The 27880-nt window shown below is 39.1% G+C and overlaps 1 protein-coding gene across 1 annotated transcript; it reads left to right on the top strand.

The window, feature by feature from the left end:
* Positions 1 to 120: 120 nt before the first annotated feature.
* Positions 121 to 27880, top strand: LOC140240537 (E3 ubiquitin-protein ligase LRSAM1-like). Its single transcript, XM_072320301.1, has 20 exons — positions 121 to 150; positions 6746 to 6988; positions 8623 to 8676; positions 10137 to 10181; positions 12830 to 12904; positions 14066 to 14219; positions 14652 to 14773; positions 15289 to 15379; positions 15955 to 16109; positions 16786 to 16908; positions 17621 to 17708; positions 19835 to 19886; positions 20534 to 20578; positions 21002 to 21172; positions 22075 to 22237; positions 23847 to 24023; positions 25258 to 25356; positions 25915 to 26046; positions 26767 to 27075; positions 27749 to 27880. Exons 1-20 carry the CDS (start codon positions 121 to 123, stop codon positions 27878 to 27880), a joined length of 2460 nt encoding a protein of 819 aa, XP_072176402.1.

The raw sequence follows: 27880 nt of genomic DNA, 5'->3' as shown, positions 1-27880 counted from the left end.
TGATTTCGTAAACATACATTTGACATTGCAAAAGACGTGGGTAGGAAGTGAACCGAATGATTGTGGTGAAGTTTGCGCTTTACCTGTCAAACTGATTAAACATCAGAATTGAGTATTTAGATGGCCGAGTGTCAAGTTATCAAGAATAAGGTGAGAACAATTGACTGACGGAAGTTGTAGAAGGTCTTGTGATTTTCATTTTACGTGACCATGTAAGTACCATAGTAGCATCAGTCCCATACGCTCATATCTATGTTGGTCGTGATGGTTTTATTGGTAGTTCAGTTGTTGATGGCAATTTGGCAAATCTTATGCACTTCACAATTTCACGTAGCCTGAATTTAACAACTTTCTGATATTTATTTCAGGGCCTATTTCAGATGAAGTAGATCAAAAGGAATTGCCATTATCAAGTTCTGACATATTATGCCTCTTATTGTCATTCAACTATCTCAAGAAATATTTGAAACACTTTCACTCAGTTTTTATGCATTTATAAGTTTAAATAAAGTTTCATTGAAATTTTATCGGTTGAGGCGTTGGCGTTGCCTTTGCCTACTAATTACTACTAGGCTTAGCCTTGGCTTTGGCATTGTTATTTGTTGCTAGCATTGCTAATCATTGAAAAAAAAAGCAGTGTATACAGCCACTGACTGTTACACGCATGTGTCTTTGTCATCCAGCCACATGCATTTTGTGTAGCCATGGCCCAAGTCACTGGAGCTGGATTGGATACAGTCAGTACCGCCACACGTATTGTAAACCCCGATGCGGGGCGCTGTCTGTAACTAGTAACAAGGACCAGGTACATGTTGGGTGGGGTCACTAGTGCAGTTATGGCCACACGTGTGTAACTGCAAGTACTGACAGTACTGCGGCTGGCTACCTGCATACATTGTGCCACACATCAACATGGAATGCGATGTAAGAATTCTAAGAAATGGATTTACCAGGTCTACAACTGAAATAAAAACTTTTTTCTTACATTCTAGCCAACTTCATTTTCTTTAAATGCTTTCAAATTTAATTAACTCTCATTGTCTTTTCTGTCTTGTCACAAACGGAAATGTTCATCTGCAAATTTTCTTTTAAAGAAGATCTTACTTCTTAACCAACAAAGGCCATAGCCGTATAGGATTTGGTTCATTCTAACTCTAATCGATGGCCAGCCAGCTGCAATAGGATAGCAGTCAGTGGTGCACCACAGCGGATTGATGACAGCGCTACCCGTATGCTGTATATGTGTACTTGCATCATAAGGAGCTACAGCTACTTACACAGAACAAGCACATGGCACTGTGCATGCTCTTCGACAGTGATGATGTGTTCATGTTCACGTTAACGTGCTGTTTGTTGATGTGAACGGTGCTAACCATCTAGCAGCCGGTAGCCAAAGTCCCAATGCCACATTCAGAAGTAGTGTTGTGATCGATCCGTATCAATTGAAAGTCCTCCAGTCAATTGAAATTTTGCTAATTAATTGATTTTAGATTCATCTTCTAAAACAAATATGAGAATGGAGTGGGAAAAAAAAATTGTTGGAAAATAAAGTTGTCGACAAAGTCTAATGAATCAGTTATTTTCATCACTTGGTGAGGTGGTGGTGTGATGTACAGTACATGGCGCGTTGATGTTGCTAACAGCAATATCTAGCTCCTCCATTTGTATAGATATGCACAGTATACGCATGTGCGGCTGTATCCAGCGACTCAGATCATGGCTACAACCACGTCGCTTGTGGCTGGATGGTAAAGACACACGCTTAGTCATCATGGGAAGCATTGTTCCTTACACATTACTTTTGCCATGCCACTCTACATACTAACTAGTGTACTACATGTACCTCGCTAGCTTATACACAGATGCACGCACTTCAACACATTTGGCATATGGTGGGGTATGAGTTGCTAGAAGTAGTACTAGCGTCTAATACATGTGTACTATTACAGCAGTGCAAGTAGGGGGACATAATAAGGAAGTCTTGCTGTCATGTTATGTTATATGAACCATATGAATTAAAATGTCTGGACTCTTGAGCACTGTTTTCTGCAGTGCTTCCTCTATACAGGATAATCAAATTATGATATTGATAATTTATGATTGTCATTTTCACATGGTGACCCATGGTTGTAGTATTTTTTTTTTTTTTTGTCTTTTGCAAAAAGTTCAGGGGCCTGCTTCATTTAACTACATTGTAGCTATTTTATGCAACACTACAGTATGTATTTTGATCTACCTTTGTAATTGCCATGACAGCATACAGCAGGAAACGACCAAATTAGCTGTGTATCAAATTGTTGCTGCTGTATACATCCATGGGTGTACTTGCATAGATACTGCATACCCCGTTGTGAAATGGCCATAGAATTGATCGAAGACTGCAATAGTTTTATAGAAGATAGCAGGTGTGCATGTGGGAGGGAACTTACAAAGTGATCATTCCAAAGGATATGAAATGATATTTAGGGAGGTCATTAACATACAATGAATGTATGCCTATGTCCCAGAGATGAAGCCAAGGGCCACATGTCCTCTCCGAAAATAAAATGGCAGTTCAAACCATATTAAAGGTGAGAATATTCAATACATGCTCCTGACAACAAAGTCATCACCCATTAAATGGGGTTTTCAAAGCACTACGAGAATAACTCATACCTCGGTTGTCTGTGGTAGCTTATATTGTAGCATCACCAACGAGGCCACAGCTCCTGTAGCTAGCTAGTTATCCAAACCTTTGCATCTTTCCTGTGTCTTTGCACTAATTGCACGCAGAATGTACTCAAGACTGCCTACCCAAATTGTGTTATGTGCTACTTTTCCTTGTTTGCCATTTATTTATAAATATGTATACAATGTGTATATGTTTGTGAAAACCCATTTTAGAACATCCCCAAGAGAATTCTGCCCATGGGAGAGTATTGAAAATTGTCAGTTATCCATACCTCCTTTGATGAATCCTCAATTCTTATCAGTTGGAATTGGAGGCATAAATTCAACATTTGCCTATGTGCAGCCTCATAGGACCCAAACTGCCCCATAGTTGTAAACCAACCCATAGTACTCAACTGCCATCTTTTGGAATGTAAGCTATCTGTACAAGGTGCACAGGTACAGTACACGCTTCACTTGGACAATGTGCTACTTGGTAGAAGTGACCCTTGTCTGATGTGGTCGCAATACATTACAATCGTCTATAGTATGGCAGTGCCTGGTACATGCTTGTGAACTGGCAATCTTGATCAACCAAGTGAAATTTTATTTACTGGTAATTCTGTTTGGCAGTCTTCTTCCTTAAAGCACCATGAGCATTTTTTTGATGGATTGTTGCACTATAGAAGTATACACTATTATTATTATATAGACTGCTTATATTTTGGGTGTTTCTTAATATCATTGCTCCTTGGGACCTCAACTCCATACTAAGACCCTCAGAGCATACCATGGAGTTAAAGGCACATGGTCCTGGTGGTTTAGTCAAATGCGTACGCGGGCGCATGGCGCAAGTTTCCTATAGAGACCTACGCTATCGACTCCTCTTTAGCGCTTACGCTGTGGCCCACTTCCCCGAGTCCGAGGAAGTCCGATCCACTGTAGCCAGTGGTCCGATCACAGTTCGGCTCATGATTCGGCTTAGGGGATGACAGTTTTATCAAACTTCTTTTGTGATGTCATAATGAGAAACACATATGCACGCACCCTGGCATTACTACAGACTGCGTGATGCGCAGAGAAGACAACAAAGGCAACATTACTTAGCAACACCTGCGCGCTTTACTCTTGATGACAGCTCAACTTCGTCAATCTCCATATCAATGCTAACGGTGATCGGCAGTATCATCAACAGCGCCCTCTACACTACCGGGACTATGTGCCTTTAAAGTCCCTCCTGTGGAGGGGCAGTGATATCAACAAAGCCCCCAAAAGCAGTCCATATCTATACTGTCATATGCTCATTATACCAGTCACTGACTACAAATTGAAGTATTTGACGAACGGAACCCATATGATATATGTTTGATGAAGTCAATGAAATATTTGCAATGGAATACTGTCTTTATGTTTGCATGTCTTCTTGCGTCCTAGACTCTGATTTGGGTCCTTTGATTTCATCATCTCCGGGTCTTTCTGTTACCCTGCTTTGACCCCGATATTGTAGCAAGGGTATTCTTTACCTCACCATTTTTGTAAGTACATTGTCTTGAATTTTTGAAAATTCAAAAGATGCCTACACCAACCACCAGATCACATCACCGTGGCATGAGTTTTATTAAAATTAGACGATAATTTGATACACCACCAGATGACACTGTGAATGGAAACAAATACATAATATTAGTTGAAATGATCAAGTTAATTCATTCTAATTCATACAGATTCCAGCCCATGGAACAGCCTTTGTAGTGCTCAAAGATCATAGCCAATCTCATTTCAAACAATTATCATAAACAAGTAGAACATTTCAAGTCACTACTTGTATGACTCAAGGATACATAAGACTTCCACTCTCAATACAGTTTGTAGACCATATTTTCTTTCACTGCTTTATTGTTTTGCTCACTCCTGTGTTCAGATTCTAATCTATCGGCAACCCTAAGCCACTGACAGAATTGTCTATTAAATGCTTGAATATATTTTTAAGATTCATGATTTCCATCTTGAAACCTATTATTGTTGATTGTTACATTTCTTTTCAACTAATATATATTCATTACATGTAAGATCAAAAGTGGACATTTTTGTGGTATAGAAATTTGTACAACCAGAAGCTAGTGTGAAAATAAAAGCAAGCAAATGTTTTTACATACATGTACTACGAGTGTATGTTTCAATTATTAATCTTCTGACTCCACAGAATTGAAAAAGTATGTGAAATTCATCTTATTTCGCCAAGCGCAAAAATACTTTACACGAAAATATCCACTTTTACAGTACCTGTGTGTATTATGAGTCATAATCTTTTCTGTCAAGTCATCAATAATTTGTACCTAGAGAGGATTTCCACACCATGTTACAAAATGACTTTGATGTATATCAGAGTAAAATCAGATAAACTGACTACAGGAAGTAATTTTGTCAATATCTGACTTACAGAAAAGACAGTTATGGAATACAAAATTTTGATGTTTTCACCAGTTGTGATGATGTCATAACCACACAACTCTCCCATTTTTATTTTTTTTTACACCTTCATGATAGATTTTGCCTTCTGTGTATAAATCAGTATGTACAATCCCTTTGCCCCAAAGTACATGCATGGTCAAGGAAGATTGTTTTAATTTTGTAACAAGACTTGTACAATTATTCAGTGTTAAATCAAGAAAAGCCAGGTGCTGATTCCTATTGTTTCATGTCATAAAAAAGAAATTTGGTGAAGATGGGTGTGTAAGGTCAGTGGGGATTAGTGAGGTGACGATATCATCACCATTGCCAATTTGCACATCTGAGGCCCCATGCATAAAACTTGGTATCAGTAACAAGTTGTTATAGATGTGACAAGCTACTGAATTCCTTGCATCTGATTGGCTGAGAGCAAATTTGTCATAGAAATGTGGCAGTTGTCACTGATAACGAGTTTTATGAAACGGGCACCCGGTTGCAAATGATATCACTGTTTCATGAAAACATCCGAAATTTTTATTGTCAAAACTTGCTTGTGAGTCAGATGGTGATGACATTTGTACCATTCTGTTTATCTGATTTTACTGTAGTTATTCCAATCAACTTGAGCATGGTTTTAAAGTGCACTTTATTTTGATAATGTGGAGGTTTGATAGCCATCTGCTAAGAAAAGAAGTGTCTGAAACTGGAATCTGACAATTGCCCTTACACACAGTGTACTTTAGTAGGTTTCCAAATACACTCAAACCATCAATTGTTTGCTTGTAATGTCATAATTCAGACTTTTCACCTCCAGAAATAGTGCATTCCGATCATCCATCCATTATTAGCCATCCATTTATTTATCTACCCATTTATTTCTCTCTATTTATTCAATCATTCATTAATTCATTTGTTGTTGATATATTTCTCATTTCTTCATTCATTTATGGGCTTACAAATATCCATCTTCTAATTCATTAAGTCATGTAGCAGTTTTTAGCAACTTTGTCTAATCCTGAAAGAGAAAAACATTGCTCGTTAGGGTTTTCAAGAAATCAGTCATAACATTTCCTGCAATTGCGTACTGCAGATAGGCATGCATTAAGAATTTGAATTCCAAAAAGAACTAGAATTTGAACTAGGTTTTGTGTGAACATGGAGCTACAAACGTACAAGTGTTCATCATCCATTTAATCTATCAAAATGATGACATAAGAAGAGCAGCATTACGTTTGTGTGTGTAGGCAGTGTGTTTTTGTGCTTTCAGTTTGCAATTCTGTATAAGCTGTAATTTTCGCGAGGGTTTAATTTTCGTGAATTTTGCGAATCACTCTTGGACTGCGAATTTAACAACACTTGAAAATGCCACTATATGCGCCAGGTTAATACAGCCTGTGTAATACACTTACGATAGCCAAGATTTCTATTCCCGAAAACAACATCATCCAAAAATGTCCGAGACCTCCTCATTCGCGAAAATATCTGTACACGAAAATGACAGCTTATACAGTAATGCATTTGTACAATGTGTAGATTTTCAATGTTGGGGAAATTTGCATGAAGAATTTGCTCCTATGTAGTTTTAGAGCCTCTTGACTGGAGTCTTGCATTCTCACAATTCCTTGTCACGCTTTCAATTGGCCAGAACCCCAAGACTCGTAAGACAAAGAAGGAGAAGGCGGAGAAGGGAGGAGCGAGGGAGCCCGAAACCGAGAGAGAGGTCGAGACCGGCGGGGAGGTCGGGGACCATCCGACCAAGATGCCGTTCTTCAAGAAGAAGGACAAGGAGCAGGAGGCCAAGAACAGCAAGGATGTGTGGGAGGTGGAGGTGATGATGCACAAGCAGAGCGATGCGGCCAAGAAGCGCATGGAACACTGTCAGTTTATGGTACGTCCCCTGGGGGCAGGTGATGCCTGCCGTCCCCCACCTCTGAACAGGCCTCGTCAAGATACCATAAAACCAGAAATATTCGCTTGCAAAAAAACTTTTGAAAATTTCACAAGGGTCATTGAATTTTGGCAAAGAAAAAGGAAATTTGTCAGCACTACAAATATAACTTCATCTATAGATATATACGATTGGAATATAATTACATAAGAAGAGTTGAAATGAATTGAAATTCATGTACAATACATTTAAAATGACCGGGGTGAAAGGTCAAAGTCATAGGTCAATGTGCTTTGTAAAAAAAAAAGAAGAAGTTATTTCCAGTCATAGCTCATAATGGGTGATGTACATGTAAGATGGTTTACAGACAAGGTTCAAGATAAATATTATTTGCATGGAGATGATAATGGTAAAAGATCAATGGTCAAGGCTGAAGGTCATTGTGCTCTGGTTCGAAATGTCAGTTTTCAGTCATATTTTCATCTAGAAATGTCTCGTGTTATTACACTGATATTTAGTGAGTGGATTAGAGATGATAAGCAATAGTTGCCTTGAATTACTTTGGTGAAAGGTAAGAGGTCAAGGTCCAAGGGCACCAAAAATTAAGTTAATTTGCAATCTTCCAGCCATAGATTCTATTAGGCAGGTCCAATGATAATTGTATAGGGTGTAATGCATGGAAGTAGATTGGATCATATCCCTTGGGCAGAGAGGATTAATGCAAAATGCTTGGTCAGTGGTCAAGGTTAGTGAATTAATTGAAATGTGAATGAAGGGTCATATACATGTACAGTACTGGTAGTATGTCACATACATGTGTAATGATTGCTTAAGTAGGAGGGGCATCCAAATTGGCTGTGGGGCAGTCAAATTTCTCTAGTTTCCTTTTGAGTTCATGTAAAAGAAAAGAACTTTTGGCAAACAAAAAGAGAGGACATTTAGCAACGATTTGTGTGGAAGGGAGACTTGTGAGGTGATGTCAGTAGGCCTATCACCTTTTACCTAAAGGGATCGTATAGCATTGGTTGAGGCGAGGATTCTTAGAAACCACTTCATGAGATGTTAAAGAGCATACAATTCTGCAAGGAATGCTAAGTTTATTTGATAAAAATCGGTTTTGAAGTGGTTGAGATATTTAAAAACAAAGCAAAACAAAGCAATCTGAGTACATGGGGTCCCACCTTTTAATTAGGATCGCTTTGTTTTGGATATCTCAGCCATTTCAAAACCAATTTTCATCAAATATACTTTGAATTTTTCTCAGAATTATATGATTTTTCACATTTATAATTATATGAGTTATCTCATTATGTAAAAAAAAGTTGGAAACCTGAAGGCCCATTTCAACTGAAACTACTATCCCTTTAAATATGACACGATAATACTGGCAAAACTTGAGAAACTTGAAAATTCATGAACTTAATTGCAGTACAACATATATTAGCAAAATTGTGATGAAAACTACCATATAGTTTGTCATGCTGACTTGATTTGCTTTAACAGCTTTGTCTTCTAAATCATGAAGATGAAGATTCCCCTCTTTCTGCAAGAGGACAAGTAGATTTGATGGGATAAGCATTGTATTTTACTGTGATCACATACTGTGATTTTGTTGTTTTTGTCCTTCTGAACAGGCCCAAGCATCACCAGAACCAACATACGATCTCTCAAAGTGTGAACTTACCGAGGTATGTCACCACCCCATTACACATGACACTTTTATTTGTCACTTGTTTGTAGATGTTATATAGAAAGATAAATTTATTGCACTGAACATTTTTCACACATGAAACATAATTATGCATTGAAGCAGGAGCAGGAGCATAATCTATTCCACAATGTTGCAGAATAATGCAAAGTTCTTTCTTTTTTTCAGTGAGGAAGTAGTGCCTTTAATTCATATACTGTAAAAGTGTTTTGTTTTGTTTTTTGCAAGAGTAATATTTCACGCTTGGCTGGGAGAGATGAATTTTGCATGTTTTTACTTTCGCGGAATCAAGACATTTCATTAGTGGAACATATGATGTGCAAAAATATTCGTGTGTTTTGATTTCGCGCTGGTTTGTGGTTGAAAATGTCCACTTTTACAGTATGCATTCTGGCTTTGTATATACATGTATAATATTTTTTGAATTATATATTATGTATTTATGTTAGAGGAAGTGGAAAGATAGATAGCATATATATGTATATATATATATGTATATATACATGTATATATATATATATATATATATATATATATATATATATATATATATATACATACATAATATATATGTATATATATATATATATATATATATATATATATATATATATATATATATATATATATATATATATATATGTATACAAGATAGTGGAAGAAAGAGAGAGATAAAGGTATACAAATTGGAGACTTTTATGTGTACCTTTAATGGTGATCACTGGATGTCGTCACTTCCCAAACAAACCCACCCCATCATCCCGCGTGTGTCAAATTCCTTGGATTCTAGACAGAAGACTACTCCAAAGGACCCCCGGGAATGCCTGACACCCCTCCCTCCCTGTGTGGTACATTCCATTCCCAGTTGTGGTTGTCAAGTGTAATTACGTCAAGGAGGGACCCAGTCTTGGCAATAAACCATATTGCAAAGGATGCATTTAAAGCTTGCCCTTGAATGCTTACTTGTGTAAATTGAGAACCCAAACTTCACCATGTTTAACCCCATTTAATAGCAAATTCTGCTAGAACAGGTGAAGAAAACCATGGCCTATTTTGCTTTATGAACTCCACACAAATGCCCCTCACGCCAAAATGAAACCCCTAATACCCCACCTCACTCTGTCCCTCGAGACATTGACCGAGCCATGTTGACACGGTGATCGATCGGTCCAAGTGAGTACTTGGGTCGTGCGTCAATGAGAAGTGGCAGTGCAAATGTTACCAGTCTTGTGTCTCGTGTCTCAGTAGTGGAACTATTCAATCAGATAATGATGACATCACCCCGGCGAGAAGTGGAGATTGCATCGGGTCAAGATTGGTGTTAAAACATCGTCGCTGAGAGTCGTCTGCAAGGTGCTCGATACTGCACCTGTGAGCAATTGTGCCTCTCATCTTTTTCTCACTTTTTTGATTCCCCCTTCTCACTTAATCTTCTATCAGGTACCTGCAGGAACGTTTTCACAGTGCAAAGTCTTCAGAAAAGAAGTGAGTACATGCTTTGCTCGAGCAAGATCTTTCTATCTCGTTCCAGTCAGCTTTTTCTATGATGAATATTGATATTCCATATATAGGATTGAGTCATTTCAGCCTTCAGGAGAAAAGTGTGTTTTGCTTTGGGCTTCTTAAAGGGAATAGTTTCCCAAAATGTATATTGGAACTCTCAGTGAAAGTTTTTAAAAGTTTGACAGTCAGTACAAATTTTAAAAAAGAAATAATTGTTGTTAATTCCATGTATGTGTACCATCCTCTCAAGGTTAGAATTCCTCAACAATTGAGATGTTTGTTTAGTACGACCTAAGTATAGAAATTATGAATAGAATTTCACTTATTTTAGGCGGAGGGGAATCTAATGCCAATATTCCCCCAATGTTTAAATGATATCACAGATCAATTCTCTGTGTCTTCTGGAGGAACTTGATCAAGTACTCTTTCTTTGTGCTAAAGAAATTTGTTTTTGTGAATTGTGTTTCTACTTGTATTACAATCATTGTGCACTTGCGACATCGCATGTTGTTGTGCAGTTCTTCTCTGGAAAGGGCAGCTCATGAAATTATCAAACAATTAAAAAAGAATTATCCTTGGTATGGATTAAGTGCCTTCTTTGTTTGTGAAAATATAATTTTGCCAGTTCAGATTACAGAAAAAAAAAATTGTTTGACTGGAAATCCTCCATGGAGAGAATTGTGTGTTGCAAATCAATCTAAATCTTACCTTTCATGTGAATTCTGTCGAAGGATTTTACATTATATGTTTGCATGTAAGGTTTATGGTGTGTTCAAACCGTACAGTTCTATATCTAGCACTGAAACCCTATTCATCAAGTCGGCTGAAAAAAAAAACCCCAACAACATCACAAGGCTCAAACTTTAGCTGAATTGCTGCTAAATTAGCCATGAATAAAAAGAGTAAATCTAAATTCCATCTTCCAAGAATTTGCTATATTATTCATGAATGTCAGCATCAGGGGCAAGGAATATGAATGAATTTTGTGAATGTGTTAACAAGGTGTTATAACTGGCAGCTTATGTGTGAACTGCTCCTTAAAAAAAGAATTCAGCACCACATTAAAGTTAACTTCATATGTGAAAGTTTAATCAGCATCGGTGAGGATTTAGGAAAGATACACTCTAAAGTTTCACTTATTTTCAGGAAACAGTAATAGAGGGCAGTATCACACGTACAAATTTGATGAGATGCTGGTGTCATCACAGTCAGAACTTGCTGTAAAACCAGAAATTTTTGTGAGCATGAAACTTTCGTGAATTTTGTCAGGAGCCAAGACTCCAAAAGTTTTTGTCTACAATACATTGAATGCCAGTGGCGATTCACAAAAGTTTGTCCCACAAAAAAAAAAAAAAAAAAAAGGTAGCAGGCTCCAATTACTTAATGTTTCTGGTGTTACAGTAGTCACATCAAGTGTGACATCAAGTGTGAGACTAGCCCTTTAAGATAGAAGTGTTGGTCATACCTCGTCTGACATCATTGAAACTGAGATGTTCCACATATCGTCTTTCATTCCGTGTGATCCCTGCCCAAACAGTGCACAGCAGTCTGTAAAATGAGTGGATCATAAACAGACTGAAGAGTGATAAGGGCTCTTGGCATTCTTGGCATTTCATTGTGCCATCCTCTTCATCTGGCATCAGGCTAAATCTGCCCAGTGTCTATTTGTGTGATAACGAATTTGTTATTCTTGTTTAAAATAACTTGAAATTTCATGCAATTAATTTTGAATGTGTGTGTAGGCATGTGTGTATTTCATCATTTCTTTATGTTCCCACACCTCAAATGTCTAAGGCATTACATTTTGGGGATATTTTGTGTGTGTGTGTATGTGCTTTTTTTTCTACCATGATGCCTGACTGCATATTTGGAAATTTACATGTTTTTTTCATGTGATAAAGGTCGCAGGTCAGAGGTTAACATGAAGCTCTGTACTGTGTGATAAAGCTGCTGAGCCATGGTACAAAACAAAGATTCTTGAAATTTTGCTTATAAAATACAGTCTAACAGAGCAATTCTGTCATTGCACTGTTTGACAAAGTGGAATGATGATCATCAGGCATGATATTCTGTAAATTTAAATCTGATTTCAGATTTTTTTTTTTCTTCTCAAGTCTATACACATTTTGCTTTTTCCATGTGTTAAAATCACATGAAAATTTCGATCCCAAATTTTTCAACAAACCTCAATATCATACCTGGATCATGCGACAGTGGGCAAATGTCAGACGGTAAATTTCACTCGCTGACTTTTGTCAAGGTACATGACCACAAGTAGACAGACAGACAGACAGATAGACAGACAGGCGAACAGACAGACAAAGAGACAGCAAGAAACAGAATGTGTCATAATGTACCTTAAGGTGCCATGTGTATATGTCAGTAACATGATTTCAGTGTGCACAGTGTAACATCTTGTTTTCTCTTAGAATGTTGCATTATATGTTTACACATGTGACTCTATGGCGTGGGCATCCATGTAAGGGCTTAATTTTCAGCGTCTCCCCACGTATTTTTAATAATGGTATTTGGTCTTCCTAGAGGTTTTTTATGCCTTTTTCTGTTAATATTAGCTGATGATGATGATGATGATGATACATGTGTGAATCTTTCCCCTTATCCATCCTCAGGTATTGATCATGAATGATAATCTATTGTCATCGTTGAATGGAGGAGGACAGATCAAAGATTTATCCCTGCTCAGGGTAAGGATGAAGAATCGCCAACCTCGCATGTTGTATAAATATCCCCCTCCCTCTCCCTCCCCCCCCCCCCCCCGAAAAGAAAGAAATATATGGAAAGAATCTCAATCTTTTGTGACTGATTGTATTGTAGATAGCTGACAGCTCTCTTCACCTATAAATGTGCCTTTTCATTCAGAGAGCCAACATTATCTATTATTTTCCAATATTTTTTTTTCACTCACTTTCAACCATTTTCATCCAATCCAAAGAAGAGAAATTTTCATCCAATCCAAAGAAGAGAAATTCAATTCTTGAATGCAGTCCATTGAAATTTTGGAGCTTCATGTAGTCTATTTTGTTTTCCCATCTCTTGTTTGTTCAGTCATTTCGTTCAGTCACAATGTGCTGAAAACAGTGCTTATCAGCTAGATGGCATAGTGTATGTTAAGTGCATAGATTACATGTATTATCTTCTTTTCTTTTTTTTCTTAATCTACTTCCTCCACATACCTTAAAGGGTGTGTACAGTTCTGGTCGAGGTGAGGATTTAGCTTTTAATAACGTTTTGCGACTAGATATTCAGAAACCACTCTCTATGAGATGTCAAAGAGCATGCAGTTCTAAGGGGTATCAAAAGTTTATTTGATGAAAATCGGTTTTGAAATGGCCGAGATATCCAAAAACAAGGTGAAACAAAGAGATCCTAATAAAGTTGGGGCATGTCGCCTTTTATTATTAGCACATTTTTGGATATCTCAGCCATTTGAAAACCAATTTTCATCAAATAAACATGGAATCCTTCTTAAAATTACATGTATGCTTTTTCATATTTCATAAGAGGCTTTTCATTATCTCACTTAAGAATGTTCAAAACATGAATCCCCACCTCAACCAGTACTGTACAGTCCCTTTAAAGTCACAAAGTCTTCCACCATTACAGTATGGAGTATGAAAGGATTGAGATAAGAGGGATGAATGTGTCTAATCTTTTTATGATCAGCTAGAGCTTGTGAATGAGAATAGTGTCAATTTTGTAAAGAAAGAAAATACAAGGGATGCGCTATGTTCAATCAAATGTCCCCAGTGTCACTAGGCAACTAGGTCGGTGATATGGCTCTGTCGGTAGCATGTCTGCCTTCACTCCCTCAATCTTAATGCTTTTGTTTATGTCTCTGTTTTCAGGTAATTGATTTGAGGAACAATCGGTTCACACAGCTGCCCGACTCGCTGACGGATCTGGGCCAACTTCAGGTACTGGACGTGCAGGATAACAAGCTCAAACAGCTCCCCAAGAACATCGGAAAGTTGCAAGCCTTACAGACACTCAATGTCAGAGGTATGGTCATTAACATGCACTAAGAAACAAATTAATGTAAAAGGGAAGGTGGGGTGGGGGTACAAATGTTGCCTTTGTATCTTTTCCTCCCAGGTTTTAGAAATTGTAATATCATGAAGGCTTGATGTAATTGAGCAAATGATCCCTCTTTTTTCTTTTTAAAAAAAAAGTTGAAAGAGGATAAAATATTCTTCTATTGCTAATGTATCACTTGTACATACCATTGCTATATACGAACATTCTGTTGCTTCTTAAATTAACGCATATCACCAAAACTGGCTCTCTTTGTGTGTAAGCCATCAGGGTGAGATTCAGCAATTGTACTGTTTTGTATTCTGAATCTCTTCGTTCTGTGCCAGTGGAGCAGATAGCAAATGAGCTCAGACTGGGTGAATAAGTCATTGAAACACTTGGTTTGTGTGTTTTATGCAGGTAACATTCTGAAGGAGCTCCCAGATAGTGTGTGCAAACTGAGGTCACTGAGAACCCTGGATATCAGTAACAACCGCATCACTTCACTCCCAAGGAGGTTCTGTGATGTCAAAACGTTAGAGGTAAAGTCATATAAATACCTAAATCCTGTTAAAATCATATCCGTTATAAAGGCTTGAAATGGCGTGTTAAAATTCATAGACATAGTACAAACTTGGTTAAGACACTCGGTAGATATTGTGCATTCAATGACATTGAAGTTGATTTGTTCATAAGAATTGTACGATAATGTCTGTAGTCTGTAACCTGATGCAACATTTTATGAGGACGGGTGGTGCAGACCACCTGAAATGTCAAGGGATTGACCACACTCATCTTCAGACCCCTATGGCCCCAATTTTACATGTATGTTTAAGTGGCTGTTAATACACAACTGACCCATCCTTCATATGAAGAGTAGACACATACCAGTAAGAGTGAGTCGGTTTCATCATTCGACAGGATGATGTGGTGTGCACAAATATTGCCTCATTCACAAATAGTGGACAGATGGAATATAAATACATTTCTGGGCATGTCCTGCTTTTTATGTAGATAATCAAACCCTTTTCTCTCTCTCTCTTTCTAACCCTCACAGAGCCTTAGCCTAGATGCAGACTCCATGGTCCACCCATCCTCAGACGTCTGCAGTGACGGGACGGAGGCCATCATGAAGTTCATGTGTGCAGGTTAGTGCTGCAGCAGCCTTGTTTCAACTCAATATCTAAAGATGTAGTCTTGATGACGATGAACTTGTCAAACAGCAAAATGGTTTGAGTTGTCAATCAGATGGTTGGATATGGAAATTGTCAGATGTTATGTCATTTCGTTGGTTACACAATTGAAGTTTGTTGATGGAGTTCAGTTTCAATAGTGCTCTATTGGCTTGTAGGTGGAGTAATTCCACAACACATGTTTATGTTTAACAAATATCATGCACACACATAGAACAAGGTACAAAATTGGATAGATTGTATTTTATTGTTGTGTCTCATCATCAACTCAAATTTTCCCATAAATGTTTGGCAGCGCTTGTCGAGTGACATGCTACAGAAGCCAGCATATGGTATTATTCGACTGTTAATGAAATCAATAGACTCTTTAGAAAATAAAGTTAAGACTGTTTGTGTGTGGCACTTACTCATATAAGATGCATGAAACAGAACTGCTAATGCTGTATGTATGTGACTTGATTAAGGGACCGTTTTGTGATATTAACCGTAAATATGTTTAATGGTGTCATGTTATCTTTCCACATGGGCAGAAAATGGGGTGGAGTACTCGCCCCCCTCCAAGCACTTGCTGCCAGTACTGAACACCTACACCAGCACCTCAGAGGCGACCAGCACAGCCCTGAAGGCCTTACAACATGAAGAAGACCAGCTTCAGAGTTCACTCCTCCAGTTTGAGACCAAAAAGGTAACTTTTGACCCCATTACAATGCCAAAAAAAAAAAAAGGAAAATGCTTCTATTTGTGTGTGGTCTTGTCAGTATGATCAAGTTGTCAAAGTGGTAATTCAGAGCCACATTCTGTTTTGTTTTGTTTTGTTTTTGTTTTTGTTTTTGTTTTTGTTTTTTTTTTTTTTGGGGGGGGGGGATTGGAGGAGGAGGCTATTGGGATTACTAGTCATACTCCAGATTGCTCTGCAGCAAGATAATAGGCCAATCCAACAGTGGTATATTGAGATTGAAAATAAAGTAGGCTGAATTAGCAATCAGTAATAATAGCATCTATTGAAACAAGAACAATTACTGAACCACATTGTTATTTGTTTTAAACAACTGTAATGATATAACACTTATGCATTGGGTAGACATGGCGTACAGTAGTGTAGTGTTGCATAGACTTTTGTATATCTTGCATATTTTTCTGCTTCCTGTGCTGTACGCCAAAAGTATGCAATAAAGTCAAACATGTTTAATTTTTGTGCGTCCATCTCGCGTACCCCCCATTGCACCTGTTGGTATATTGCAACGTAGGCCAGTGTAGGTAAAGTGAGGTGTGGCAGATGCATGGTGTAGTCTGTATGGGACATAAAGTGTGAATTGGGTCTGTAACTTGATACTTTCTGTGACTCTTATCGCTGTTGACAGAGTCAGAAGCAGAGTGACTTTGCGCGGCTGGAACAGGAGCTGGCCCAGCTAGAGGCCCAGCAGGCCCAGATTGCTGAGAATTCTAACAAGCAGCGGGCCCACCTACTGGAGACACTAGCCAAGGTCAGTCAGTATTCCATGTATGATTAGTTCCTGTCGGCCATCGTAGAGTGCTGAAGAGATCTCAGTTAAAATCGTGAGAGAAATCAAAGTTCAGCGATAGATACTGAATTTGATTGATCAAGGATTTAAATGTTGATTTGATGCCTTCAGATCCAGATGTATCAACTGAGATGCTATATCATGATGTATGTTTTAAGGTGATTTATCATGTCTGAACCTATATGATGAGAAAGGGATACAGAAACTGAGAAATTTCAATAGATAGCAATTTAAAGCACTTAGCACAACATTTTGAATTTTTTATTAATAAGTAGCCGAACATTCTTCCTATAATACAGCTGTAGATCTGATTTTTTTTTTCAGGAAGTGCAAAAAACAATCAGTTCCTCAGGGGGAAGAGGAACTGTTTTATATATTTCACTTTATATTCCACATGCTAAGAATCTTGGGCGATCTGAAAGATAGCTACATCCAGATCGCCCCGGATGTGATAGTTTGTCCCATCACCTTTACCAACGTTGATTATTTGCTTGATAGCTGTCAAATAGTGCATTGTTGACATAATTCTGTAAGTACACTTTAGTTTTCACTTCATGCTGTGAGGAAGTATGCATACATATGTATGTTTAGGGCCCCTTTCTTCTCCTGTAATGACTCTCAATGAAGTTTGTTTCCATGGCAACCTATCATAACGTGATGGTTTTTGTTGCAGGAGCAAGAAGCAATGGACAACGACATCAAGAACATCCAGGAGAAGTCAGAGAGCCAGAGGAGGAGGATGGTGTCCTCATTACAGGAAGGTGAGTGCGAGATTGATTGATGTTTTTAAATTGAACCTAGAAAGCCTACCTCTTCAATTTACATTAACAGTTGTTTATGCATATACAGTCAAACCTGTCTATAGTGACCAATGTCTACAGCAGCCACCTGCCGTATGCGACCACTAAACACAAACCGAGAAAAGCCATGTTAATGACCCTGTCTATAGCAGCTACCTGTCTACAACGGCCACTTTTTTTTTTTTCTCCCATGGGGTGACTGCCATAGACAGGTTTGACTGTATTTTGTTTGTTTGTTTGTTCTTATGTTCTATATCCTATGATACTATGTTGAAACTTATAATATCCCATTCATTTAATGCCATGAGTATTTTATTAGGCAGAATGAGCATTATATAAGACTTCACTATTATCATTATTAGGACTCTCAGTGGAAGAGGTTGGTGTGACCAGACGGTCCTGGATGTAGAAAGTTTTTCAATGTTGCATAGTGATTATTGAGTCAGCAGAACTGGTGCCATATCAGCCGACCCACTGTTGACCGCTGTCAAACTGAAGTGAGGAGCTTGGTACTGCTTAGCTGTGCATCACCGCCATTAAACCAGACAAGACTTACCTCCACTGCGTGTTTTTGAGTGACTAGACAGTCTACAATGCAGTCAGGCGTAGCAGTCCATAGTGGACAATTGGCTGGCCCTCTTCTTCAATAATGGAGCACTCCAGCAGGTTTCTTGGTCTACGAAGCATCTTTGCATGATGTGTGGTCATTGATCCGTGTCATTGCAGGGTGGTCAGCTCGAGTTGGCTTTTGTTGAAATTTGACAGTTTGCAGTGGAGAGGTTGATGGCAGGTATTCAAATGTCTGGCATAATGTCAGCATCGCTGTCTGTAATTGGGTTGATTCCTTGTGCAGGGTAATTTATACGGCTTCTTAGATGCAGCAGAGCGTGCCGTTGCTACTCCCTGGATAGGGGGCCAACCTTATTCCAATATGGGTGGGCTGTTGATTCCTGTCTGCACTCAGCAGCTGCAGGGGAGTCAGGGAAAGTCTTTCCAGCATCTCCCGCTGAATCAGGGGCATCTTATGGTCTTTGAGGATTTTACTGCAATTTCCTGCACCTGTTCTTTCTAGCACACTGTATATGCCACGTATATTGCTGGTTAGATATTGTCACAAATTGGGACTGGTAGGACAATGTCCCAAGTGATTGAATTCAAGATTAATAGCCACAGTGATGGAATCATACATATTAAAGTATTATTCCTTGTCATGTGAAAAGTTGGTGATGTCCCTCCTTAGATTGTGATGTACAATGTATGTGTGTTGTTGGAGGCAAATACCTTTGCGAGTTCTTAATTTCCAGAATATCAGTCACTTGAAAAATTTGTGAAATATAGTGTTTATGTGGTACTTCATGATATAAGATGATAAGTAAAGTGTTTGAAAAACTTGTGATAAAATGATTTATATCAAAAGTACTGATTTTGTGTTCACTTTTTGGTCAAGTGGTAATTTCCAGTGACTCATCAGCTGTTGTTTGGTAATCAAATAGTACAGAACGATGCTATTCGACTCCAGCTGTTGGCGTCATTCTGACAAATGCATGTTGGATAGAGGAATATGCTGAATCAGTGATAACAAGTTTGATAATTTCACAGTGGATGAACTGTCATTTCTGTGAAAATGCAATCTCAATTGACTTTTTTTTTTTTTAGTTGCCTGATTGAGAAGGGTTATAGGAGGTCAAGGTTTAATAGGAACTCTGGCAAAGACCTACATTCTGTAGATGTAAAACTCCAGAATATGTCTGTCTTGTCTAGTATTAACATCTGTGCCAATTGTTGAAGAGGGTCACAACAAGAATGATATACATTTCAAGCAATTGAACCACTGGAATAAGTGCATACTGTAATGAGTCATTGCCTCTTGTGAAAGAATTTGAATTTTTTATAAGTTGTTTCAATAGATTTCTTTCTTTCCCCCCCCCCCTTTTTTATGTAACAAAACCCTGGTTCAAAGCATCTATATCACTGAGAAGCATGACACTGTAGCATGGGTATTATTTTAGATCAATCAATCAACCAATCAGTAACACTTGAATTAATCCTATATGTAAACAAGAACCCTGAATTCTTTCCTTTCACAGTTGAGTCCAGATCAGCTGATCTCATGAAGCAGTTACTGGAGATGAACGAAAAGTGAGTTCCCTCTTGTCACCCTTTGAACTTCACAATAGTCCACAAGCCTTGAGATATGAAGATTTGGGGAGAATATGCAAATAAGTTCAGTCTGGCATGAGTTTGCATATCTGATGGGAGTCATTAGAAGGATATTGGTATCATAAAAGTTGATGTCTTTGAGAACTTCTAGTCAGATTTGTGAGCTTTTTGTCTTTGAAAGAAGGGTTACTTCCAGTGTCTTGATATTTAATGTTTAGATGTTTGTTTGCAAATCATTATGACAGCTTTATTTCATTAGCCAGTAGCAGCATACCAAAAAAACTTGATGACTTTCTTTATGGCATTAGCTATGATACATGAAACATGTCTGGAGTGTCTTGAATCATGAGTAAGTGGTTTATCAAACAAAGAAAGTAGTACCTAAGAACTCAGTTATTTATTTTGCATACACTTTGAGCACTGTTTAACGCTAACATGAAAATGGGTATGTATAAATAAATTTCTTTCAAGTATTGTACAATTGGCCAGTTTTTGCTGTGAAATATTGGTGATTACAATGGATACTCGAAGTTAGTTTTGTACAGAAAATTGCAGTGTGAAGTGACAGAGTGTACATGTAACAGCATTTACAGCAGCTGAGTTCAATTCTCATTTTTGTCTTTCAGAGCCAAAAGGAAGGAACTCGTCCTCGATGAAATGGAGAGAAAGATGTAAGTAACCCAACAGTCCTGTGAGATGACTTGTATGGTTGGATTAATTTAATATAGTCTCAAACAAAGCAATTAAATGCTTATAAGCAAACAACTGCACGACCAATAGCATGAGTCCCCTATGAATGATTATCCAATAAAGATAAGGTGCCTTACCCTATGGGTATGACAGCTGATGCTAGTGGACTTGAACCAGGGACCTCATGATTGATGGTCCATAGTCTTACCCACCGAGCCACCACGCCTCTTCAGATTGATCTTTGTTTGATGCTGATTACTTGGCTATTTTTTTTCACCTGCCCTGGCATTGAAATGTAGCAGTCTCAGAATATGTTGCACACAGGCTGTTTACACCATGGCATGCAAAGAGATAAAGAGAGGAAATTTCAGTTTGTATGTTTTTTTTTTTCACTATACACACAGGATGGAAGATGAGGAGATGTTCCGGGTGAAGTCGGAAGAGAGGGCGCTAGTAAGAGAGAAGGACGTGATGCAGTCCATGGAACACATCCTGCGAGAGAGACACGCCCTCGACATGCAGAGGATGAAGTACGAGGCTTACAAGGAGGAGACGTTCAAGAAGGCCATGGAACTGTGAGTCCCGGCGTCGTCCGCCTCTTTACTCCATCTCAATTCATGGACTAGTATACAGATATGGACTGCTTTTCGGGGCATTATTGAGATCCTGATGGGCAATAGCATCAATAGTGCCCCAAATAAAAACAGTCCATATCTGTTTTATAAACCACATCGAATGAAATTAAATTTTACTTGGTTCAAGCCAAACATATACAGTACACATACATATATAACAAGAGAGGGGATTATAGTACTATGGGGTGGTTGAGTGCTATGGGGCATTTTTGGTACTAAAAGGTTGCAGAAATCCTTGAATTTATGATCCTGATTTAAACCAGTCAGAATCAAGGATTCGTGAAATAGTTATATTACATCAGAGACAGATCTTTTTTTTGTATCTTTTTCTTTATGAGATGAGATGCATCCTTATTTCAAGACAAATGGCTACAGTAGTTGGGGTTTTTTTTTTGGATTGATGTTGACTTTGAATTAAACTGAGCATATTGAAGACTATGCTCTCTCTTCTGCATTTTATTCACCAAGGGAGACAATTATTTGATATGCTCTGCACATCTTTATGTAAACTCTGAGACAGGGGGATCTGTCTTTGCTCTGAATGACTTTTCAGGCTGGATTGGCAATTAGATGCACTTATTTTGCACCCTGACAAGTTCATCAGTTCAGTGCAATCAAATTTCTTTACTGCCTTATCCACTTTAATTGGGATGTCTGTTTTGTAATTTACCCAGATAAATTACTCGTCGCACCATGGAAAGAAAGTTATTTATTGGAAGGCTGTGCATTCTACCCAATTGCAAAGTGGTAAAGTAGATAGAGATAGTTATCTGGAATGATTGTAAAATGTGTAAAACCAGTAAATGTCTGACAGTGCATCTTTGTCTCCCACCTACCTACAGGGATGTCTCCGAGATGGACAAGCTTGGCACCCAGCTCCAGTCTATCCAGCACAACCGAGAGGAGATGTTCCTGAAGCTGATGCAGGAAGAAGAGTTCCAGCGGCAGGCCTTTGAGACACTCCTCATCAATAAGGACACCCAGCATAAGAGGCTGACGGACACGGTGAGCACACCCAGCTTGCTCTCTCTCCCTCTCTCTCTCTCTCTCTCTCTCTCTCTCTCTCATTCTTCCTGTGTGTTTGTATCTCTATATCTGTGTGTGTGTGTGTCTGTCTGTCTGTCTGTCTGTCTTTCTCTGTGTCTCAGTCTCTCTCACTGTCTCTCTATGTATCTGTGTCTGTCTCTCTGTTTGTCTCTCTCTGTATATCTGTCTCTGTATGTCTGTTTATATCTCTGTCTGTCTCTCTGCCTGTATGTTTCTGTCCATAATGTGTATCTCTGTCTCTGTCTCTGTCTCTCTCTGTCTGTCTGCCTATCAGTCTGTTTGTCTGTATTTCTATTTGTCTGTCTGTCTGTCTATTTTTCTCTGTCTCTCTATCCACCTGTCACTGTATGTCTGTCTTTATCTCTCTCTCTCTCTCTCTCTCTGTCTGTCTGTACTTGTCTCTGCTTGTCTCAGTCTGTCTTTTTTTTATTTCCTCTGCTCTCAGTTTGCTTGGAGGATTGACACAAATATCACTGAAGCATTTTTCTTTTCTGTTTTTAGCATAATCATTGTCATTCAGTTTTGTAGCAGCACAGGATGCCCTTGTTTTATGAGGCTCTTAAACCGGTAGTAATTAGTGGTGCAGTCATTATCGTGTTGTCAGGTTGTCTGTCAGTTGTACTGATGCCCCAATACACACAAACACACACAAACACACACACACACAGAGGCATAAACCCTCCCGAACCTCAAAGGTATTCTAGAAATGTTTAATGATAGTGTATGTGGCTAAACACTGACACAACGCGCACACACACACACAAACACAAACACGCACTGAGAGGCAGATCCCCCCTCTAACCTTGTGGATATTCTGCACATGTTTTAGGAGGCAAAGGGGCTCAGGATTTGGGGTGAGGATGTTGGGGAGTATGCTTACACAGGATTGCCGTAGCTTATTGTAACATGCACACATATAGAGATACCCATGTCATCTCATCCTACCCCACCCATACACCCAGGGTATCTTACTCATGTGTCAGATTGTAGATAGAGTCTCATGTTAATGCGTATCAATGGCCATTCTTGTAGAGGGCTAGTTTAACATCAGATGTGTACAAGTATGCACACAGGTACTTCCAAACCAAGCTATTAAAAGATGTTGTTTATCTGCACATGCAAATGTCAGAGGTCATTGTCAGCTGAATTAAAGGGATGATATAGTTTTGGTTTGGATGGGGATTCAGGTTTTACTTTTTTGCAAGATGTAAGAAACCACTCATATGAAATATTAAAGAGCATACAATTCTAAGAGGAATTAATTATTTGATGAAAATTGGTTTTAAAATGGCAAAGATATGCAAAAACAAAGTGGTCTTAATGAAAGGTAAGTCCTACCTTTTATAAGAATCACTTTGTTTTTGATAGGAGAACGTGTGAGTTGTTTGACGATTTGAATCACACTCAAATACTGCACACGACAAGAGAGCTTGCCTAACTTTCCACTGAATGCACCGATAAATATTTCATATGCAATCTGAGAAGAATATGGAATAAATAAGATTTTATTTTACTAGCATATTGGATAATCAATGCATGTCTTTCTCGTCCGGTTGTGATTGGACAGATCTACCTGATCCAGCAGCAGCTGGCCGAGGTGACTCTGGCGGAGATCGAGAAGAGGAACATGAAGGCGGACGCCGCCTCCGTGGCCCTGGAGCAGAAGAGGGCCGACCTGGCCGCCCTGCTCAAACAACTCATGATGCAGCGGGAGGAACGGGAGGAGGCACTCAAACAGAGGATGGTGAGTGAGTCTGTTGCCTGGATGATTGTCCTTGTCACACAATATTCCTGGTAATATTCCTTTAGTATCATTGTAAATGTTGTCATAGTTGTCTGTACCAGTAGTCTGGGATAATTGTTGGTGTCATAACGCAATGCTGCACATTGGCACCGGTGCGATGGTCCCCGACGAGTAAAAATCACTGTTGGACCAGTAACTTTTTCAGGAATGGACCAGTAAAAGATGGAAAAACTGGGTACCTTTTGGTCTGATAGACAGGTTGGACCAGTAGAAAAAAAAATGGGTTAGTGTACAGCCCTGCATAATGGATGATGATGTGGCTCATTTCATAATATGTCTGCCTTGCAATGAAATGGCTCGGGTTTGAGTCCCACTGGGTCTGTGTTTTGTGTAGCCATGGCCATTCCCTCAAGTAAGAGGCAAAAACACTCTGTCTCTCGAGTAGGACATGGAATGGAGGACCCATATTTGAAGGAGTCACAATTCGCGCACTTAAATGATCCCACTTTGTTCATTTCTTGCAAAGAGTAGGATGCTAACCAGCTGAAGTGGTCCATCCACACTCTGACACCAGAAAACAGGCATTTGATGCTTATCCCTCGTGTTTCCTTCCAAGTGACTAGCAATAGTCGGCAAACAGTATCAACCTGGCACATTGTGCCATATAAATAAGAAGATTGTTGTCATTGTCAACATTTGGACTGTCACTGACTCACTGTACTCATCCTTAATTTGACAATTAAAGGTTGTTAGTGATACCCATCTATTGTTGCCATCATCATCAAAGCCATCGTCATGGTTACCATCATCACCATGCTCACATCATCATTGTCACCACTACCACCACTGTTATCATTATCACAATCATGAAGAGTTTTTGAGGTACACTTTCCAACTGCTGATGGTGGTTCTCACCACTTTGCCTCAGGTAGATTTTTAGTTATTGATGGTGATAGTGTACCCTTTGATTTCAAAGATGTTGATGATACTGAGAAAAGTTTGATGATCTCCATTGATCATAGTAATGGAAAGCTCAATAACAGGAGTAACATCTCCATGTTTTATGCATTAGCTCAGATGTTCTTATCAAATGGATGGGATAGGCTATATGATTTAAGCACCAGAAGCAGATCAATTGAAACTGAATATTGAGTGAGTCCATAGGTACTGTCTCACTGGTTTGTAAATGATGAAATGTAACTCTTTCTCTGAAAAATTTATCTTGTGTTTACAGCTTGAGATGGAAGAGAGAAGACTGCAGACGGAACAGGACTACTGGCTGGTCCAGTATCAACGGCTCCTGGACCGCAAACCGCAATCTCTCATCGACCAGGTCAGCCAGCCTTTTTTTCTGTCCATTATAAATTCTGTCCCAGCTCCAAGACTGTCCACCAGTTTCCTATTAATTGTAAATTTCTTTTCCAGTCTCATCATCAGAATATATGCCAAGAACTGATTGGGCAGAGAATTTTTATTCATTCATTTATTTTTTAAAAGGGGACAATCCTATCAATGAAGAAGAGAAATCAGAGCGTTTTGGGACAACCCAAGACATCTTCGACACAAATTAGGGGAAGAAGTACAAGTTGTGTTGTCATATGGAGCACATGCAACTGTGTCAAACAGTAGGGAGTTATTGCAGGTTGTCAATGTTGACCTGCTGATACAAGTTTGCATTGTCAAGCTGTGATAGCAGATTGTTTACATTTGAGTGTAACTAGGAGAAAGAAAAAAAAAGAGAACTTAGTTTGCTACTCTTCTTCTTGAATATAAGTGACCGATGATACTCCTCCTAACACTAGGATGACATAAAATATTATATTATATAATTATATTTGATACAATTAAAATATGCTTGACTACCATCTTGTCACTGTCATCCCACTTCCAGGAGCATCAACTAGAGTTCGCTGTCATCGACATCCTCCAAGAGGCTGGCGCTGATGACCAAATCCCCAAGTTTGCCAGGCACCGCGTCTCCATAGAAACCATGATGCAGATGGGCATGGAGGATCTGAGAGAGGTGAGTGCATCACACTGGAGATATTTTTTTAACTACTTGAAGACTAGTCCAGAATGTATTGGGGCAGGTGTCTGTGGGAAATGTGTAATAGAGCAAATTCGGCACATCCTCAATGGGTTAGTTACTTGGCTCCTGTTCATTGTGCTTGCGAGTTGAAACAAAAATGTAATCAGTGACACCGTTGGAAATATGGTATTGGATTATGCACTGTTGTCATGCACACATGAAATGTATATTTTGAATGGCAGTGATATATATTTTGTGCTTTTTCCTTTGAGCCTCTTCATAACAAGCTTCATTTAGACATTTAGCTCTCAGTGGTTGTAATAATTTTTGGGATGTTTTTGCATGATATTTCAAAATCTGAGTGCAAAAGAGTTTGTATAAACCATGAAGCATGGCATGTGTCATATATTGTTGAGATTTGTACCGTACAGTGGAACCTTGTAATGTGGTCAGACATAGTGAGATATGTGATATAGTGAGGTAATTTTGTAGGTCCCATTTCTTTTATATTAGTTTGTTTTTATCCCTGGTATAACAAGATACCCAATATAACCAGGAAATTTCAGTGGTCCCAAACAGGTCATTTTAACGAGGTTCCCCTGTACATAGAAAATATGATTCCCCGAGAATGATTGTGAAGTAATATGGGCAGTGTGGAGTTTACTGGTAGGAGGTTGATAAGACTTGGGAATAAACCATCATGATTTTTTGCAGATTGGCGTTCTGGAGGTCGGCCTCCGGAAGTCCATTCTCCAGGCCGTGGAGAGATACCGCGACGTCCAGACCCGGGCCATGGAGAAAGCCGCCGTCCTGGAGGGGCGTAGTCCAGCTGCCACGCCCTCAGCTCCACCGGAAGACGGCGACAAGATGATGGAGAAGTTCTGGAAGGAGCGGGAGGAGGAGGAAGCGGCGGGAGCGGCGGCGGCGGCCAGACCGCCCGAGGCCATCCAGGCCCCAGAAGGCTACAAGCCCGACGTCACAATGCACCTGAACACCGAGTGTGTGATTTGCATGGAAACAGATGTAAGTGTTTTCGTCATCATCATCATCATCATCATCAATTTTCAGTATCAGTATTTCTTGTTTTCCTCCCTGTTAATGATGCTATAGAAGATGTATATCCTCCAAAGGATTGCCATTCATAATTCAGCTTACCTCTCTAACATTATGAAATAGACATACCCAATCTAGGAAAATTTCTGACAGTGATGCAACATTTGCTCCTGCAACAATTGCTCCGACCTCATTTTGTCCAAGGACATAGAGTAAGGATCAGGGTTGTGATAGGGTTTTAGGTTTAGTTTGCTGTGAAGAGTAGGATTAGGGTAGGGGTTATGTTTGTGGATAGAATTTATGTTTGGCTTCGTGTGCCGATATTTCATGGCAGCAATTGTCCAAGGAATAAATAGCTTTAAATTTGACCACCTGTAATATATATAGACTCCTTTCCCCAAATGTCTCAGAAAACCTGTCGACGCATATTATAGGTAAGGAACCTTCAATTGTCTACTGTCAAACCCTATACCTGTGAAATTAAAAAATGAATTTAAAAGCCTCTTCTTCACTGTTTGTGTGCTTTGGGTACCGATTGGTACAGAAAACCCCCATCGTATTATACACACTGTCCATAGTCCATGCTAGAGAAAGGGGTAAAGACAATATGATGTGACCAATCCTCGTCATACTCTCTCCCCAGTCAAACATGCTGTTCCTGAACTGTGGCCACGTCTGCTGCTGTACCAAGTGCTCCCAGCCCCTTTTCAAGTGCCCTCTGTGCCGAGGAGACATCGCATCCAAGATCATCATCGGCAACTCCTGGGCTGGCTGA

Source organism: Diadema setosum, chromosome 17 (assembly GCF_964275005.1).
Source record: "Diadema setosum chromosome 17, eeDiaSeto1, whole genome shotgun sequence".
Lineage (NCBI taxonomy): Eukaryota > Metazoa > Echinodermata > Echinoidea > Diadematoida > Diadematidae > Diadema > Diadema setosum.
The sequence above is the reverse complement of the archived record's forward strand: the minus strand, read 5'-3'. Positions and strand labels throughout refer to the sequence as shown.